Source organism: Oreochromis aureus, linkage group 8 (genome assembly GCF_013358895.1).
Source record: "Oreochromis aureus strain Israel breed Guangdong linkage group 8, ZZ_aureus, whole genome shotgun sequence".
NCBI lineage: Eukaryota > Metazoa > Chordata > Actinopteri > Cichliformes > Cichlidae > Oreochromis > Oreochromis aureus.
Genome location: NC_052949.1, coordinates 3,509,737 through 3,529,466, shown reverse-complemented (window position 1 = coordinate 3,529,466; position 19,730 = coordinate 3,509,737). Strand labels below are relative to the sequence as shown.

Here is a 19,730-nt window from a genome sequence, read left to right as displayed (position 1 = left end):
TTTGAGTGGAGATATATAATAGCTTATCATTTCAATTAAAGATCTTTGGCTTAGTCTCTCAAGGTTAGCTGTTAAATAAATAGCAAAGCTTCTGCCAGGACCTCAGAGTCTCTCAGTGTCTGGCACGAAGTCAGATGACACCAGAGAGCCTTGATTAAATTTGTCAGACTACTTTGTATTTATATCCATATTTCTTTATATACTCTCACAACATTAATGCCTTAAATCTTGTTCCAGGATGTCGTGCAGTTTGGATTCACAATGTCCTGATGTGAATACTTACAGTTCAGAGCTGGTACACGGCGCCTTAAAGAGCGTCTCTGTGCCAAGCATTAGACCAGTGCCAGCTTGGCATATTAGGGGGATGTGAGAACACAAAATAAAATGAAATATTACCTCTATATCTGCATGAAGGTCATATGAAAGTATATTCACTAGAGATGTAGAACACTTTGTGTTTCACATTTAAGAATTCATCCTAAAAGAAAGTTGCCCACATAGCCAACAACCTCCTTACATGCTTCAGATGAGCATAATATTATGAACCCCCATAGCTGCACAGTGTGATGTTTTTTTGTTTCTTTTCTTAAAGTTTTAGTGATTTAGTTTCTAATCCTTTTCAGTCCTGATAGTTTCCCTTCTGCTCTTTGTTAGCCTTCACTATAGACTGTAAATAAAAGATGGTCTGAAAACGTGAAGCCTATAGGGAAGTGCTGACAAACTGCTTTCTTTTTCATGGTCACCGGAGGGTAAATTCTCTAGCTGCAAGAAGACTTTGGGTTACAAAGAAGTTTATGGAAAAACTGCACTTAGCTCATCGGATCTGTGACTTAATTGTAAACACAATAAACATGAGCATGTTAGCATTTAGCTAATAGAATATCTGTGAATATAGCCTTGCATGGAACATAAGTGTGCCTGCATTAGCTGCATCTTTAAGTGTCTTCTGTTGTCCATTTAAAAGCTGTTTAAAGGTCTCTAATATTTAACTTCCTGAACTTGAAACTGCAATAAACTACTATTCTTTGGCTCATTGCAAAGTTGTGACAGACCTGTTCCTATTTTCATGACATTAAGCTACACAAAACTGTCATTTTTTTCCATGTGTTCATGCTGAGCTCAGTGGCGAACTACCCCTAAAAACCTCACACCAGAGACAATTATTAAAGGCAGCTCATCTGCGACCGTAATTCAAGTGGAAGTGGAGTCTGTGAGACTCAGCTGTTCGAGAGAAATTTGTTCCAGGCTTTGATCAGAAATCACCGTTACAGTGATGATTTATTTCAGAAAGACGGGCCAGGCTCCCTGCCAGCATCTCAACAGGCAGGTAATCGGGTTTGTTGCCCGTTCGCCACACACTCATAAACAAGTGCTGCAGGCCACAGAAACGGGGCTCTGCAGAAGAAAGTATTGCACCACACAGTTATATAACACAGCTGTGTGAGCTAACATGTGCGTTAAATAACGTATGAGCAGCGAAGCATTCTGGGTGACTGCGTGTACACCACGAAGCAGATGATGTACAGCACGAAGGGTGGAGCTGGCTCTGATATTTATCAGGATCCCTTTAAAAAGTTTTGTCTGCTTACGTATTCTTTGGAGAAATTAATTATAGAAGAGAAACTGCCTACAGGCTTGATAAATCTTATTTTTTCCCTCAGTTTGATTCCTACAGGGTATCGATCCAGAGAATCTAAAATCAGATTCCTGCTCAGCCAGAATGCCTGTGCACATCTTGGATGTCTCTGACCTCTGCATGCTGCTTTTTTCAGAAAAGCTAAATCTAGTCCTTTGGTAGAATTTTAAAAATATTTAGAATTCGTACAACAAATCATCTGTGCTCTGCACGTTGCAGATAAGAGCAGCTGGGTAGCTCATCAGGATAAACAGAACCCGTGATTGCTTGTGGTTTAAAAGGCCTCAGCAGAACAGATGGAAATCACTGCTGCGAAGACGAAATCAGTTCTCCCAAATTACCAGGGTAGTTTTATTTTTGTATTTTCTCGTGTTAAGGCGCTGCGGTTATTTCCTGAGATGTTGTTCTGGCAACAGATGTTGTCAAGCTTTTGCACGTCATTGTTTTTAATGTTTGGAAGCACTGCTCCCAGCTGACTTTGTAAGGGTCTGAGCTACTTTGATGTTCGTATGTGGACACTTTGTGCACTCTTATCAGAGGCTGCTTTTTTGTGGTTTTGGATTATGGGCAGTGTAAAAGAAGGATATAAAGGGGGATTCAAAAGTGAAGTCGGCAGGGGCGACCCCTCTGGTTGCAAACACTCCTGTCGTAGAGTAAATGTCTCCCTTACTCTTTGGAAACACTCCTTGGATGAGTTTATGGTCTCACACGTTAGTTTGAGGCCATACTGAATAAAGCATGAAGTTCATTAATAAATTTTGGTCCTCAGGATTCAGTATAAAGGATACTTTTACATGCAAACTAGTGAAGTGGCCTCCTGGTCCTCTTTCTGATCCTTGTTCATCATGTGCACTTTGAAAACACCAACATGGCTTCATAATGGCACTTTACTAACTAATGGATCATGTCTGCATTCATACTTTTAAACCTCATTCTCCTCAGTTCTGCTATAAAGGAGCTCGATGCTAGTGAATTCAATTAACGTATTAATTAATCTACGCTGTGGCTGGAGGCCAAAGGAGTAAGAACATGGATACAAGTGGATAAAATGAGCTTTGTCAGGAGGGTGTCTGTGCTCACCCTTGGAGGGAGATGTGAAGCTCAGTTATTCAGGAGAAGAGCTGCTGCTCCTCTTCATCACTTAGGATGCCTCCTGGACACTTCCAAGGTGAGGTATTTTGGGTATGTCCAACCAAGAGGCTTTCATAGGGCATATTCAGGACATCCTGTAGAGATGATGTGTCTCAGCTGGGGAGAGGGAGGTCTGGACACATCTGCTAGGAATGCTGATGTTAGTCCCACACCCAGATAAGCAGGACAAAATGAACGAAGCTTATTTTTTCCCATCTAGAAAGGAAACCTCACCGTAAGTCTTCAGGCACACAGCTGAAGCATTTTGTTTCTGACTGACGTCCTGTGGTGTTTCATTCATGCTTTATTTACCCTGAAGGGAACAGTTGGTTACAGAACTCGGGCTGCCAGCTGTAACCTTCTCATCAAATAAAAGAGAAACTTTAAGTACAGATATACAGCATCCAGTCCAGAGTAAGTGTTCTTTTGTGTTCTGCATCAGTTTTCACTGCGTGACCTCAGCTTTTAAGAAAAAGTGAAGTTTGTTTTTATCCTCAGTGCAGACTGATAACGCAGTATGACGACTGCACTTCATTGCATGACGGTAAATTGAAAACCCAAATCTTTCCACTCCTGTCACTCCCACTGCTCTTTTCAAAAAATCTTTGGCATGAAAAAAGTGTAATTAATCTCATTAAGGTCCCTGAATTGGGTGTTGAAGGACTCATCCAGCAAGCCTCTGAGCCTAATTGAAATTGACTCCATAAAGGCCAATTCAGCTGAGGCGTCACATTTAGCAGACACACATTAGTGTGGTGGATTAGCACGGCAGAGTCGTGCATACAACCTCCTAATGATGTGTGAAAACGCAAAGCTGTGTCCTGATGCAGTGTGTATAACAGTATTGTGCTGCACTGCCTGTGACTGAAAGTAAGTTGAATCACTGAGACATTTAACTCCTGCCAGCGATCCTGCAGGAAAATGGATCTAAAATGACAACGAGACATTTTGTCTAATGTGTGCAGCCTGATATGCAGCCATGCTGGCAGGTCTCCAGCCCAGCAAACTAAATTATGACTAAGCAGCTGTCATTATTTATTCAGTTTACTGACTCACAGGTTCATTCAGGGGTGACAAACATAAGGCCCGGGGGCCAGAATCGACCAAAGATCTGCAATCTGACTCAGTGGATAGCTTTGGGAAATGTTTAGGAGCGCATAATTTTAGACTTTTTAGCCAAATTTTCATATGTTTTACAGTTTTTCGTACTGATAAAACAAGTTTAACATCCTTGGGTTAGTTTATAAATGTCAGGAAAGAGTGAGCCTGACCCTGAGCAGACACCTGAAATTATTGTTTTTATATGTTTCAGTTTATTGTTGAGGCCAGTGGTTAGTGAGAGAAGGGAACAGGTGGAGAGAGCACGGAGAGGTGGAGGTATGCACTGGAGAGGAATGAAAGTCAGTTGAAGAAGACAGAATGCATGAATAAAGTCCATTATTCGTCCTCCCCTCCTTTATTCATTATTCTCAGGTGGTGTTGGCCGACTCTGCTGGAGGTTTCCGCCCTTGGGCGGAGTCTCTTGGAGCCGCCGGTGCCACAAACTTCAAAACGAAAGCAGTAAATTTAGGACAGAGTAATGAGTAATATACCAAACTAACCACCTTCTATTAACAGTTTTAATTCAGTTTTTATATAAATAAATGCATAAAAACATAACTCTACATACTTGTGAGTAATTTCAAATTGAATTTGTGTTAACACTGCAGTGCATTCACAGCCCACCAGTGGACCCTAGCCAACACTAAGGGAACCACTGCTCAGGTAAAATATCACCAACTTCAACCTCTGCTCAACATAAAATAATAAAATAAAGCAGAGACAGCACCACCCTCAACACAGTGACCTCTGTCAGAACAAGAGTTTGACTGTTTCAAAATCTAAAGCTAAGAAACTTAAACGTCTTAACCTCAGGCTGATCCAAGCCTGAGACCAGTATTGCCATGGCAACAATAAGTGCTGCTTTGAGTGGTGGCATTCATAAAAAAAGAGGAAACAATGGCTCTTAATTTGTGGCTTGCCCACCACAGTGAAAGCAATGAGAAGGGAAAGAGTTTTCAGAGACTGCAGTAACTTGCTGGGAATATGCTGCAGTGAGGCTGTCAGCTCTTTCTGTTTGCCCGAGGAAACTGCCCTACTAATGGTTTAACAAAAGTACTGAGCCCTGTCAAATCAGGAAGCCACTGCATCTAAGGTTTGCTACAGGTTTGCATTATATCAAGATTTCATACAACAGGAGGTTCGCTATGCTATCTACAGTACAACAGACTGTAGTTAGTTTGTCTCCTCTGATTTATTTACCATGTTATTCCAAAGACAAACATTAATATCTTAAAAAATGTTGAAATTCTAATTATGTCTTGGTTCTCTTGTGTCCTTCAAAGTTACTCTGTGATATACTTGGTTGTAGAAAAATGAAATGTTCCCAGTGTTCATCATTTTTGGAGTCATTTTTATTGCAGAATATGTTGTTGAGTCTTACCGTGATCGTCTTGATATACTGTACATCCTATTGAAAGAGGATGTTAGGAGCAGATGTGATGTGGGGGAGAGTCACACCTTTCTGTGAACCATGTCAGATAAGAAGGACGAGGCTGATTGATTTGATTGGAGCAATGGAAGGAAGCACTGGTGAGATTTTATGATGAAACCAATCAGTGCACACAGGAGGCTCCTGTAAAGATTTACTTCATTCTAACTTTCAGGAAGTGATACATTTCTAACCGCTGACTTGTTGCCTTACACACTGCAGGAGGTTTAATGTTTTATACTTTTTATTGTGCATTCAGAAATGGCTGAACAGGAAGGTGAGCAGAAAGACGGTCAAGATACAACAAAGCATTGTCTGTAAAATGGTTTGCAGACTCTGAGACAAAGTTGAAGAAGGAAACTCTTCCTTTTGTTAATTTTATAGGAGTCAAAACAAAACGGTTCAGTGCCTTTGTTAGATGGAGAAACAGGCTGTGGGGCAGCCAGCAGGGGTCTTAGCTTGTAAACAAGCAAAATGACTCTTTTTCTAATATAATTCCACAAATTAACAATCTGCTGCATCCAGGAGCAACATAAAAGGGTGCTGTTAGAATCACTGTGACACACTCATTTAGGGCGTTATCTGTTTCCTAGCAGTCAGCACAATGTGCGGCTCCTGTTTCTCCCTGCAGAGTTTGTTACTGGAGTTTGTGCCTTAATCATTTTTCCTTCCCCATGGGCATTGTTCCTGCCTGCAGGACGTAGGCATAACTCCACCACCCAAGCAGATGCTCACGAACAAACATTTAGACTTCGTAATTAATTAGTCTTCAATATATTTGCTCATGCATTTTAGAATCTTGAGAATAACAGCGCTGATTTAAAGACAGATTTAAGAAAGTGAAAAACTCTGATAAAAGAATCACAATTTATAGAAAAAGTGATGCTCCAAATAAGGAATGTGGAGGATTTATTTGAGAAATGACATGAAATTACAAATATAGAGTGTGAAAAAGTGTTTGCCTCCTTTCTGATTTCCTATTTTTCTAGATGTTTGCCACACCTGAATGTTTAGGTCATAAAATAAATGTAAATATTAGACAGAGATAACACAAGTAAACACAAAATGCATGTTATTATAACATAAATTAACTCTGGTGTATGACATCTTTGGAAAGCTGAGCTCAGTTTCTCTAGCCACACCCAGGACTCATTACTGCCGCACCTGTTCTCAATCAAGGAAACACTTAAATAGGACCTGCCTGACAAAGTGGAGTAGACTTTGAAAAAGCAAGACATTATGTCGCAATCCAAGAAAATTCAGGAACAAATGAGAAACAAAGTAATTGATCATTCAGTCTGGAAAAGGTTATAAAGCTATTTCTAAAGCTGTGGGACTCCAGTGAACCAAAGTGTGAGTCATTATTGGCAAATGATGAAAACATGGAGCAGTGATGAACCTTCCCAAGAGTGGGCAACCAAAATTACCCCAAGAACGTAGCGCCAACTCATCCAAGAGGTCACAAGTGACCAGAGAACAACATCCAAAGAACTGCAGGCCTGCCTTGCTTCAGTTAAGGTCAGAGTTCATGATTCACAATAAGAAAGAGACCGGCCTGTATGGCAGAGTTCCAATACAAAACCAGTGCTGAGCAAAAGTGACATAACAGCTCGGTTTTGTCAAAACATCTTAATGATCCCCCAAGACTTTTGGGAAAATACTTACAAAATTTGAACTTTTTGGAAGGTGTGTGTCCCGTTACATATGGCGTAAAAATAACACAGCATTTCAGAAAAGGAACATGGTAAATGGACTGATTCTTATATAGCGCTTTTCTACTCTCCCGGAGTACTCAAAGCGCTCTATACAACATGCCTCATTCACCCATTCATACAAGCACTTCTAAACACAGTGCAAACTAACCTGCATTCACACACATTCGTACTCCGATGAACGCATCGGAGGGCAATTTGGGGTTAGTATCTTGCCCAAGGATACTTGACATGCAGATAGGGGAAGCCAAGAATCGAACCACCAACCTTCCGATCAGTAGCTGATCTGCTCTACCACCTGAGCCACAGCCACCCGAGCCACAGCCACCCCATCAAACAAACAGTAAACAGTAAAATATGGTGGTGATGGTGTGATGGTCTGGTGCTGTTTTGATGCCTTAGGTCTTGGAAGACTTGCTGTGGATAAACCATTCGTGACCTCAGGCTGAAACACACTGGGGTTCTAAAATAGAACAATGATCTAGGGCAGGGGGAGGCAACTCCAGGCCTCGAGTACGGTGTCCTGTAGGTTTTAGATATCACCCTGTGTCAACACACCTGAATCAAATGATTAGTTAATTCCCCGGCCTCTAGAGAACTTCAAGACATGTTGAGGAGGTAATTAATCCATTTGAATCAGCTGTGTTGGATCAAGGACACATCTAAAACCTGCAGGGCACTGGCCCTTGAGGCCTGGAGTTGCCATGTAAGTTAGATTTTTTTTAATCCTTGTCTAAGATACAAGATGATCTGAAAATATTGTGGGTAAAAAACCCCAAACCCAAAAACCCATACAACACTTCACACCACTACATCAGACAGTCCGAGCACAAAGACAAAATACAGTTAGCAACATATACTGAATGTGAGCAGCATGTAAGGATGTGAATCCTGTACAATATGGGAGACAATATGCTAAGTCAACTGTTCTGCTTACTTAGCAGATCTGCATATTTAGATGCTGATGTAACAACGAGTAGAGATTTTCTATCATAGGGTAAAAGATAATTTTTTTGTATTTAATTTAATCGTTCTGCCAAATGGAGACCCTTTCTCCTCTAAAGTGTTTGTGTAATATTAAATATTAAATCATCTGAGTTGTTCTGTGGTTTTTCAAAGCTGAAAATGATGCATGCTGTCAAAAACTGCAACGGAACTTTTGCTACAAGAAGGAACTTTACTGGCTGCATCCTACGTGGAAGATGGGCACTAATATGAAACACTGTATATAAAAGGTGGACGTAGCCACCATGATTGTTTTTTTGTTTTTTTTTTAAAGCTTCTTTGGAAGTGAATCTATATCAGCTGGGGCTAAAGTTCAGCACCACCCCCAAGCTGTACTTCTCTTGTTTATGGACCAAATGTGGTGCCACCCAGGTTTCCTGTTGGACACTCCTCATTATTGGGGCAGCCATGTGACCTCACTGAACATTCATGGTGATGTCTTCCTTTGGTTCTGGACTGATTTTAGTGTTTTGGCTACTGCCATGTTGGATTCTGGAAGCCAAGAACCCGACATAGCCATAGCCAAAATATTTGGACAGGAGACCAGAGCTGAGTCCCAATTCATAGGCCGCATCCTTTGGAGGTTGCATTTGAGGGCAAATTATGTCACAGTCAGGCGACGAAGGCTGTCCCAATTCGAAAACTGCTCCAAATGCGGCCGACAAATGCGTCCTTCATTTCCCTGGATTTGAAGGGTGAGTTGGGCGTATCCTTCATGGCCCAACCTATCCCAGAATTCATAGCGCGGCCCAGACAATTCCAGTTTCCAACAATGGCGGCAGCCACTTAGTTTTAATATTACTCTTATTACTCTTTCTGGGTCGCAAAATAAACTTTTTTTTTCTCAAAGATATTTTTATTGATTTAAAGCAACAAAGAAAAACAGATACACTCAGAATTGTTAAACAACAAACAAGTAAGTTTCACAGTGACTGTTTGAACTGAAATATTAAAATACAGATTAATGACACACTCACATGTCTTATAATTGCTTTCATCAGTTTACCCCCTACCCATACCACTTAAAACCCCTATCCCTCAGGCCAGGTAGGAAAACAAAACACAAAAAAACAAACAAAGCAAGAAAAAAAGAAAAAACAAACACACAAACAACAGAAACAAAAAACACACACATGAAAATAAAAATACAAAAAAACAACGCAAATACAACAAGAAGAAAATAAGACAAACACAAATGACTAAAAAAAAATTAAATAACATTAAAAAAAAAAAAAAAATAAAAAGAAGAAGAAGAAGGAGGGGGGGAGGACTTACTGAGTAATGCTGGCAGTGTTGCCAACTTAGCGACTTTGTCGCTATATTTAGCGAGTTTTCAGACCCCTTAGCGACTTTTTTTTTTTTTTTTCTAAAAAGCGACTAGCGACAAATCCGGCGACTTTTTCTGGTGTTATTGGAGACTTATTTATGACGACTTTTTGACATGAAAACGCGTATCGCTCTTACTCTCAACAAGCAGCGGTGCTGCCATGGGCACCTCACCCGTGCCAAAGCACTCACAGGCAGAGGACAGTCCTCCCCCAGCTGCTATCAGGGCAGGAGATGTTCACACCTATGCCTCCAAACGGCAAATGAATCGCGCATGAGCGAAGCCGCTGCTCCCGCACTGACTGTAACGCAGTCAGTTCTTCTTTTACTGTTATGCTGTTTTGTGGATCACAAGGTTTAAAACTACTTATAAACACACACTCACACACACAAAGTAACTCCACCAGAGTGCCAATTTCGGGTCACTTTTGCCGGTCCAAACCCGGATAAAGGAGCAGGGTTGGAATTGTGACATTAAAAAACAATAATTACTAAAAGAAATTTAATTTGTAGTTCTAAATAAATTCTAACTGCATTTAGGATGTTTTTTACTCACATTATGTCTCTTCCACGATGTTATTTCTCTCTCCAACAACGTAGGTTACAATTACATTAGCGTGACCAATTATGCAACTTAGGCGATGACGTCATTTAGCGACTTCTAGCGACTTTTAGGACAGCCAATAGCGATTTTCCTTACTGAGGAGTTGGCAACACTGAATGCTGGAAGTCGGGTTCGCAACCTGGAGGCTGGAAATGTATTTCAGGAATTGCCCCCACACCTTGTAAAACTTACCGCTGTTATTACTAATCGCATATCGGATCTTTTCAAGGCTCAGATAGTACATAAGGTCCCTCAGATATTGAGCCTGGGTGGGCAAAGGGGCACCCCTCCATCTTAGTAGGATTGCAAGTCTAGCTACAAGGGAGGCGAAGGAGAGCATGGCAAAATAAACTTTTAACATATTTTGCGAGAATAGCTGAGCATACTTCAAATATCTGCTTGATTTATCAAGACATCGCATAGTTGCAAAAGTGCTGCGACATTTTCAGAGACGTCTGATACCGACCCGCTCGATCGCTGGCCGGGTGGTCGAGGCTCACTAGAGCTGGTGAGAACACTGGACTCCCAGCACATCGTTTTCAGACCCCCCACAGTCTTTCGCTACTCAGGTTAAACATGATGCTTAGATCACTTACATCACTTTAAAATGTTACTGTTTGGCTTTTTTCAGTGTTTTATTTGTTCCTGAGTTTGGCTGAGATTAAAGGTCTAGTTTTCACACAGCTGAATAAACGTCAAACAGAAAACTGATTAAACAGAAGTGTGAGATGGTCGAGAATTTACTCCAATGTCCTGTAATATTTTAGTAAGCAAGGAGCAGGCTGGGTTTATTAAACTCCACCGAGACAGCTGGCGACGCAAATCTGAAGGCTAGACCATCCCATTTTACAGCCTCGCACTTCCAGCTTTTTTGGTCTTCGAAGGACCCGGCCCACGGGTACTTGGGTCCAACCAATAGTTAGGGATGTGCTTATGTTTATATATATTAGCAGATAATTATACAGAAGACTAAACTTTGATGATAGAAGAGTCTTTATAACCACACCTAAATGTCATTCCCTCAGACACCATTAAACACAGCAACGGTTTCGACCAATAAGCTCTTTCAAATGTATTCAACACTTCTCTGATGGGTTTTTAAGAGAGAGGCAGGAATTCATAAAATATCTCCAGTCAATAGAATATAATCTACTAGAATATTCTATTAGATCGAATATTTCTGAGTTGGTGTTACAAGCTTGTTGGAGCACATGCTGTTTACAGGCCCCACAGAGTGAAAGCAGAAAGCAGTAACTCAGCATGTGGAGCTACCTCTCCAGAGGGAGCTGTTAAGGCTGGGCTCAAAGCCTGCCCGGGGCCACTGCGATCCACCCTCATCGCCCCCCTGGGACAGCTCTGAATTGTGGGGTGAGGATGAAGGTGGACGTGGTGTCAGGGGTGAATTGCTTTTTAAATTCCATCAGTGTAATTCAGTTTCTGCTTTACCTGCCACAAAATACATGCAGATTGATTTGCATAATGCTTTGGGTGTAATTAGCTGACTAGAAAAATACATAAAGGTACAAAGATTCAGTGCAGCTCACCTCAAGCTCTTCCCACTTGGTGTAAATGTTAAGTAAGAGGAAAACACTGTCTTCTCTGCTGGCATTTCAGAAATCCATCTTATCCTCTCCTTTCTGTTTCCAGGGAAACCGCAGACATGCAACACAATGTATCAGCGAGTCGAATATGACGTGATGAGACAGTGAAACAAGAGGAAGAGGAGGAGGCGGAGGAGAAGTGAAAAGACTTAGAAGGAATATTCCTGTCAGAGAAATCAAATATCCAAAAATAGGAAAATATAGACTCTCCTTCATCTTCCACATGCCGTCCGCTCCTCGCCTTCCTCTGCTTTCACTGTCTCTACACAGGTACACACAGAGAAATCACATCTAGTACTTCATAAAATACCAATAAACTTATAGATCTAACTTAATTTAAAGGCTATAGAAAGTCAGTTCTTCAGCAAATATCCTTTTTAAGCCTCCACAGATTAATTTTTGCACAATATTAATTTATAACCACTATCAACACAGTCTGGACTGGTAGACCGAGGCGGGGCACTAGAGAAGGTACTTGTTCGTCACCCCCTGACTGCCTACTCAGGCATATGGCCTTGGTTGAAGCTCCTTTGGGAGGATGGGGTATCAGGTCTGCTGTCAGGGACTGTTTGGTGCCTGTACAGCCGCAGGGAGAGCAGGGTTTGGATTGTCAGCAATAGGCCACACTCGTTCTCAGTGGTTGCTGGACTCTGCCAGAGCTGCCCTGTGTTTATAACTTTTGATGGACAGAATTTTGTCCAAGAGCCAGTGGGCGTCCAGTCTGGTAGCCTGATCTGATGTGCTGAAGAGAGAGCTGAGTGTGAAGGCCAAGCTGCTGATTTACATCCCCACTCTCATCTGTGACCACAAGCTGTGTGTAGTAACTAGAAGAATGAGAATGAGCTTCTTCTGAAGGCTGTCTGGACTCAGAGATGGGATCATGAGCTCAGGCATTCAGGAGGGGCTCAGAGCAAAGCCGCTGATCCTCCACAGCTACAGAACCCAGCTGAGGATATGTGCTTTTGAGACATGCTGTAAGAGAGAGAGGAATGTTTGAGTATGACCTCCACAGTAAACCCAACTGAAAGTCCAAGGAAACAATATGTTTGACTGAGCCCACATCATCATCGTAATGCCCCCAGTACAATTTCACAGACTTAACAAATCTATGCTGTTCATTCTTAAAGTGCAAAGGTGTGACTTTGGTTATAACTTTGGGGCCTGTTCTTGACCCTAAAGCACTAAAACTGAACCTGGTTCTCAATATGCACCTGAGGTACTTTTACTATGTTGTTTGTTTATTGTAGGATTTACTTTTTTTTTTTTTATTCGGTCTCTCTGCCTGCCTATCTAGGTGTCAGCTATTTAAATATCAGCTAACAGACAAAAAGCATGAAACAGATACCTCACCCCAGCCTGTGCTACAAAATAGTTTATATCAGTTTCTGCTCAATTAAATAATAAAAAAAAAGAGTGGTGTATTTTTCTACAGGTGTGGTTACTTAACCTTAACATTGATTTAAAAACTCAGCATGATAAGAGGTGATTAAAATGGTCTTCACCTTAGGAAATGTGCTTTTTGCCTGCTTGAGGGGCACTTTCACTCTTGATGCTTGAGTATGTTTTGCAGCTGATGTTTTTTGCACACCAGTAAAACTGTGAATGCAGGACTCTCATGCATTAGAGGTTTTTTATATAAAACATCTCAGTGGGCATTATAACAGGGTTAGGGTTAGACTATTTTTGGATCTGCAGAACAAAGAAGAATGTAAGATGAAAATGGCCCTTCAGGACATACCGGCTGCAAAGTAATCTGATCAGTGAGGAAACCCACAGACAGCTGAAAGGGCAACGAGAGAGAAATAAAATGCAGGCATGAAAGAAAGCTTTTATAAATGAGCATTTGTTGAGATGTATTTCTCCTTTAATCAGGCCCTTTAATGTCTCAAGACTTCGTAGTACCACATCATCCCAACAGAGCACTTTGCTCTTACACTGCAGCCTCATCTGAGTTTCTAAAAGTAGAATGACAGGCCGAGGCTTCAGGTCTGGATTCAGGAGACAGGCACAAACTCTGCTTTCAAGATTAGGCTTCAAACTTTCCTTTTTGATAAAGCTTACAGTTAGGGCTGGATCAGGTGAGCGTGTTGTGCTGCTATAGTCTCAAGCTGTTCGGTAACAGGCACTCATGCACTGAGTACCTATGTTTTGTTTTCCTTTATTCACTTTCCTCTTCTTATTTCCCCTCACCATCTAGCTAGCCCCTGTTGGAGGCCTCTTCCTGTTAAAAGGGAGTTCTTCCTGCCCACTGTTGCCAAGTGTTTTCTCATAGGAGATCATCTGATTTTTATATTTTCTCTCTAACAGTCTTTACCTTACTATACAGGCACCTTGAGGTGAGTGTTGTTGTGAACATGTGTAGTTTTGAATGAAATTGAATTGAATTTGTCACCCAGAAACAATTCTTACTTACACAGCACTGATGATTTTCACATTGCTGTCTGTGTTTCTGGCACTTCAAGTAGGGGTATTCACCAGGACTAGATATCTATTAATAATAAACTATATATTGCATAACAATTCATCCATGCAACAAAGAGCAGGGTGCACAGCTACAGTGATAGAAAACCTGACAGAGAGTTTGTGTTTGTGCTTTGAGCCATTATATTTATCCCTTTTCTTTCTTTGGCAGCTCAGCCTGTGATATCTCTGTGGCCCAGCGTGGGTGAAGCATTACAATCATAGTAAGGATGTAAGATGCACAAGGAAAAAAAAAAAAGTTAACTCCCTCTGGTGCAAGGAATCCAATCTGATGAGAGGAGAGGAGGATGGGGGGGGATTGGCTGAGGCTGAATGCTGTGGAGTGGGGGGAGGGGGCCTCATCCAACACGTATGAACAGCAGGATTAGAGCGGGGATAGTCCTGAGAGCCAAGTCCTGCTGTGTGCCTTTCTCCTGCATTACATCACAGCCTGTTCATGGGAGATTTTCTAAATGGCTATCATTTTACTCATCCAGGGAAAGACACTGCTGCGGGCCCTGTTTCCACAAGCATAAAACAAATATAGTAACAGCATCGAAGAAAAAATAGAAATGAAGGTGCGGCCTTTACGTCAGTGATGGCAAATTGTCTTTTTAGCAGAAAAAAAAACGTTTCTCGCTGCTGATCTTTCTGTTCACTTTAGTACTGTATATGTCAGTCAGCTGAACATGCTCAAGCAGCACAGTAGCCTATCCACAGTCTCCCTAGCCCACCCCCCCCTTTTTGCAGACAGGGCGCAAAAACGCTCCATAAATTCTCTTTGGGTGCATTACCGAGCAAGATGGCGCTCTCGCTGTCAGCACCTCGGATAGCTCCGGCAGCTCTGACAGAAAACTGAACGTTTGTCCCCTTTTTATTTATTTTGCAGAGGTGTCATCGTGTGAGATGTTCGCTGGGAGCTCTCAGGTGATGTGAACGGCATCCAGGTGTCGGCAAAGTGAGCAGCCAAAAAAGAAAGGAAAGGAGAGCCACAATCCACAAATCAAGATCAAGTTAACAGGACTTTTGCAGAGGTGGATGAAAAACTAGATTTTGGAGGTCAGGAGAATTATTATTATTATTATTTTAAAAGACCTCAGATTGTGGTGACTTTATATTGAAGGAGGACTGCGTCTCTGTCCGCATCTGTCTTAAATCACACCGGTAAGAGGAGGAATGGAGGGGCGCGTTGCGAAATGGCATGGGTCCGCTTCGGAAGGGAGAAATGAAGCCATGCTCGAGAAATAGTGTCGCTTAATTTGCTTTCCTCCGAGCCCTGCAGTTGCTTTCTCTTTCGGTTATTGCCACACCGGCTGTGAAGATGCTGGCTCTCCTGATGATGATGATGTCTTCAGGGTTTTTCAGCCCCGGCTTTGCTCTCAGCTCTCATTTCAGCTCAGGTGAGCCGACACAGACACGGTGCTTTTATTTAAGAATGCTCCTTAAAACACTGACAAAGCGAGCACATGTAATCATTGCTAAATGCACATCATTATATTCTATAGAAACGATGTGATATCTCCATGAGATTGTGTGTCCTTGCACTGGGAGGGAAAAAGCGAACTAATGAGAAATTGTGGCTCCAGCGTGTAAACGATGCATATTTTTAAAACCTCTAGACACACAGCTCTAATATTTGCCTCAATCCAAAACCTCAGGTCAGCTGAACAGTTCAGAGGTGCTCTGGGTGGAAAGGTGAAAGGGGGTGGAGAAGTTGAAAGGTGAAAAGCAATTGTGGGAGCTGAGGAGCAGAGGCTTCCTCCTAATTGGAGCAGGGAGAGGAGGAGTAGGCCAGCAGGAGTTATCCAATTAATGCTGACAAAGGAGAGGATTATGGGAGACAATGAACGGAGGCAGATTACCTCACATAACGATGAAATAATCAGAAATCACCGGAAACCAAAATGCTTTCTTTTTTTATGATTCAGCGTAAGCAGCTGCTAGCCTGTCATTTAGGTGGTTTCTATGGCAACCAGGAGGCAGCAATCTGTAGCGTTCCCATTTTTTCTGTCCACCTGTGAATAATACATGGATTTATTCCTACAGTCTACAACAGCACTTTCAGTTTTTGGACCGTTTTTGAACATAAAGCCTTCTGTGAGCCATAAAACCAAATGCCTAATGCGCATGTCTGTTGTCTTCCCTTTGCTATTCGCCAAGTATGCTTAAGTGCATCCCCGCCGCCTTCCTTGCAGTGGCTACAATGGTTTCATAATGCCCTCCTGCCCTTTTCAAAACACATTATCTGAATTGCATAAATCCCTCTTTCCCCATTCCAACATTTAGCCTCTGCAGCACTCGGTTTGTACCAGGTCACTAAATGAGAAAACAACTCTGTATTGTCAGAGTCCCATTTGCTCAAGAATATGAGTCATGACCTGTTTGTGTGTTGGGCCTATAAAAGCGCTGAATTTAATGCTTACATTTTGAGTTGTCAGTTGTGAGGCAAATGCATCTTCCCCATATGGTTTTATAGTTCAGAGTGCTATGTTGTGTGTATACAAATGTCTGCTGGAGCTCACCAAGGTGTGTCAGGCTCTCTCATGTGGGATCAACATATAGAAACAAAGCTGGCCCAGGAGCCAGAACCCAAAGTAACTGCCTTTGCAAAGTATAAAGAGAGAAGTGATGACATTAATTACTCAAAATTTTCAATAAAAAGATACCGCTACTCCTTTTGGTTGGGATGCTACTGTTAAGAAGGAGTGAAAACAATGGAAAATTAGAAATATTTCTACAGCAGACGTAGGCAGGTGGTTTGAATCATAGAGATGTAAAAAAAATATTTTTTGTTTAGCTGCAGAATCTCTACATTTCTAAGTTCTTCACAATTAAAAGCATACCTTTAAAACTGCACTTATCCCAGACTATTTATCATGTGTATTGTAGTGTATACACAATATATCGTATTTGACTTGGACCTGTGCTGTCAGCTTCTTTTAAAAAGAAAATCTTGGCTATAAGTGAATTTGATTGGCCTTAAATGTAAATACCTGCAAATTGTGTTACTGCTCTAGTGTACCCTGTATCAGTTTGAGCTGTATTTATGTGCTACGCGGATTAAAATGAGTTTGACATCCCTTCTCTAAAGTAATGTCAAAGGAAAATTTAGAGATTTTTCAACCTATAGACCAATTTATCAGGTAGATTTGGGAAATGCTGACTCTCAATAATTTATAGTAAATCTACCTGTCTTTACCTCAGAGGTACAGACTGTATATTAAAGATGGACTTGGCCCACTGGTTTTAGATTCTGGGTTTTGAAGCATTTTAACAGCTGCTGTTTTAGGGGGGCTCATCCAGTGTTTTAATGTCTTGATAGATTAGCTGTTGTGTTCCGTTTTGCTTTTCCTCTTCTTTGCATAATGATTCAAATGCAGTTAAAAACGTAGCGTTTTTTTAAATAAGGGAAAAATCAAGAGTAACTCAGCATGTACGATTAATAGAGTCTCAACAGTTTTAAAACCAAAACCCTAAATTGTCGGCTCCTAACCAAATAAAACAAATTTATTGGTCCTCATTGTTTAGGAATGAGGATGGGAGGGTTAGCTAGTGGAGGGTGGGAACTGCAGAAGCTGCCTGATGTAGCTGAGAAATAGAAATGTCAAAGCAAATATGATTATAGAAGGACAAAGTGAAAGAGAGAAGACTCTCCCTCTGATGACCGTTGTGTAAGAGGGTGGATATAGGGATGACATCACAGCCCAGTAAAGGCAGGGCTTGATGATGATGGTGTGGGTGATTTTTGCTGGCAGCGCTGGCTCATTTCCCGGGCCCCAGGTTATCCATTTCATATTTCTCAGTGGGCTCTTGGCTACGCATACAGCAGCGCGCTCTAATTACATGGACACAAAACAGAAGGGGAAGCAGGACACTGCGTGTTTAAAACCCCCAGCAGATCTTCATCTCTACAGGCTATCACTAAACTACCAGGTCGAGCTGCTGGAGGACGCAGGCAGGGAGCCAGAGGAGCAGGTAAAACCCAGTTGAGAGGCGTTGTTGACTTGAAGATGTATGACAGGAGTTGGTCGAGGAGCGTGTGTGTTGATCTTTGATCTTCACACCGAGGAAAAAACTAGGTTGCATCCAAAACTCAGGGATTAAATGTGATCGAGCAGCTGATGTTGAAGCTTTGATGGAAGGGGAAGCTCAAGCTGGTGGCAACCTACAGAAGTGCAAGGTACAAAGCTATGATTATAAATTAGATTCATGCCATTTACAGCAATTGAAAAGCCTCTAAAAGCTTTCTCCTCTGATCTGCACCTTAAAACCTCCTGTTAGGAACAGCTCTCCAATACTCACACTGATGTGAAGAGATGAAAGGACTGTGGCACTCTTAAATTGTGAGTCTTTGCAAGCAGAAGCTGCTTTTTTTCCAGTTGTGTTTTCGGTTTCTGCAGAGGAGCTTGTTAAAAAAATCATTTCTGTACTGAAAGACCCGGAGTGTCTTAAGTGAGGCTGCAGCAAACATGCCTCTGATTACTAATAGCTTTTGCACTCAGAGAGAGCTTCTTTGTGTTTGTGCGTGCGTGTGTGTGTTTGTCTGAAGAATAATCGCTTCTGATTGCACACAAACTATTTTTCTAGACGGAAACAAACAGCCTCCTACGCGTGTCTCCACCTTGGTTCAAATTAGGATCCAGCTGTTGTGATTTAAGGTGAATTCCTGTCAAACTTGCTTGTTTTAAAAATCCTTGGGTTGCATTAGACGAAAGACACAAACGTGCTCTCAGCACTGATACCTTAATGGCTCGATGCAACATAAAGATGCCATCAGTGAATCGACCAGCATGTCTAGCCAGGCTGTTTACCACTGTCTGAACCCTGAATTCTTGAATTTTTACCAAGGCACCTACTAAACACTGTACATCCGAAATATGTCCAACATATTGTGGACATTGCATTATAACGGCTATATCTGCTGCACAGTTAAGCCTCTGTACCTTAGAAGACTTTGAAAAAAGAGCACAAAAGGTTAAGATCTGGCAGTCTCTCACATCTAAAGACAGCGCTGCGTAAGCCAGAGTTTTTAGTTATAGACTATAAGATTTTGCAAAGACTGTGGATCAGTGTCTCAAACACTACAACCAGAATCTTATAGGGATTATTTCACATCTTTCTCAAGAGGCCTGTGCTACAGATCTGCAGGATCTCAGGTTTAGTGAGGGAATTTCAGATATAACCTGGTTTTTTTTTTTTTTGTTTTTTTGTTTGTTTTTTTTTTAGAATTAGGAAGGTGCTTCATTTCTTAACAGGCCGCATTCACCATGGTAACAAATGCTGCAGACCTAACCGGTCCCAGAGCAGGTTCAAGATAAGAGACCGGTCAGTTAAATGGAAAATGAGATTGTCTGATGTCTCAGTGTTTTTCTCATGAGAATCAGTCATGAAAAAAAGATTTCTAGGAGCTTTCCTGCTTTCTGCAAACAATTGTAACCTCATTGCATTATTTTACAAGCCTTAATATGATTCCATAATCCTAAAACCTGATTCTAAGCTGTGCGTGTAGCAGGCAGAATGTGGACCCAAATGCAAGACTCGGGATGCAGGAAGAAATTGAAAAGGCATCTTTAATGCTGTTACTTGAAATAATAAAAAGCATACAGGAGTAAAGGGCAAGAGTGGGGAACTGAATAGTAAGAAAACACGGATTCAGAAAACACACACACCATGAGAGAGGACACAACAACAGACGAGGGGAGACTCAGACAATAAATATACATCA

The 19,730-nt window shown here is 41.5% G+C and overlaps 1 protein-coding gene across 1 annotated transcript in view; it reads left to right on the top strand.

Moving 5' to 3' along the window:
• The first annotated feature begins 15,334 nt into the window (after window positions 1-15,334).
• Window positions 15,335-19,730, top strand: part of aatkb (apoptosis-associated tyrosine kinase b) — a 68,679-nt gene continuing 64,283 nt past the window's right edge. The window contains exon 1 of the mRNA XM_039616368.1: window positions 15,335-15,405. Coding sequence (XP_039472302.1) covers window positions 15,342-15,405 — 64 coding nt within the window. The 5' untranslated portion in view covers window positions 15,335-15,341. The remainder of the gene's footprint in view (window positions 15,406-19,730) is intronic.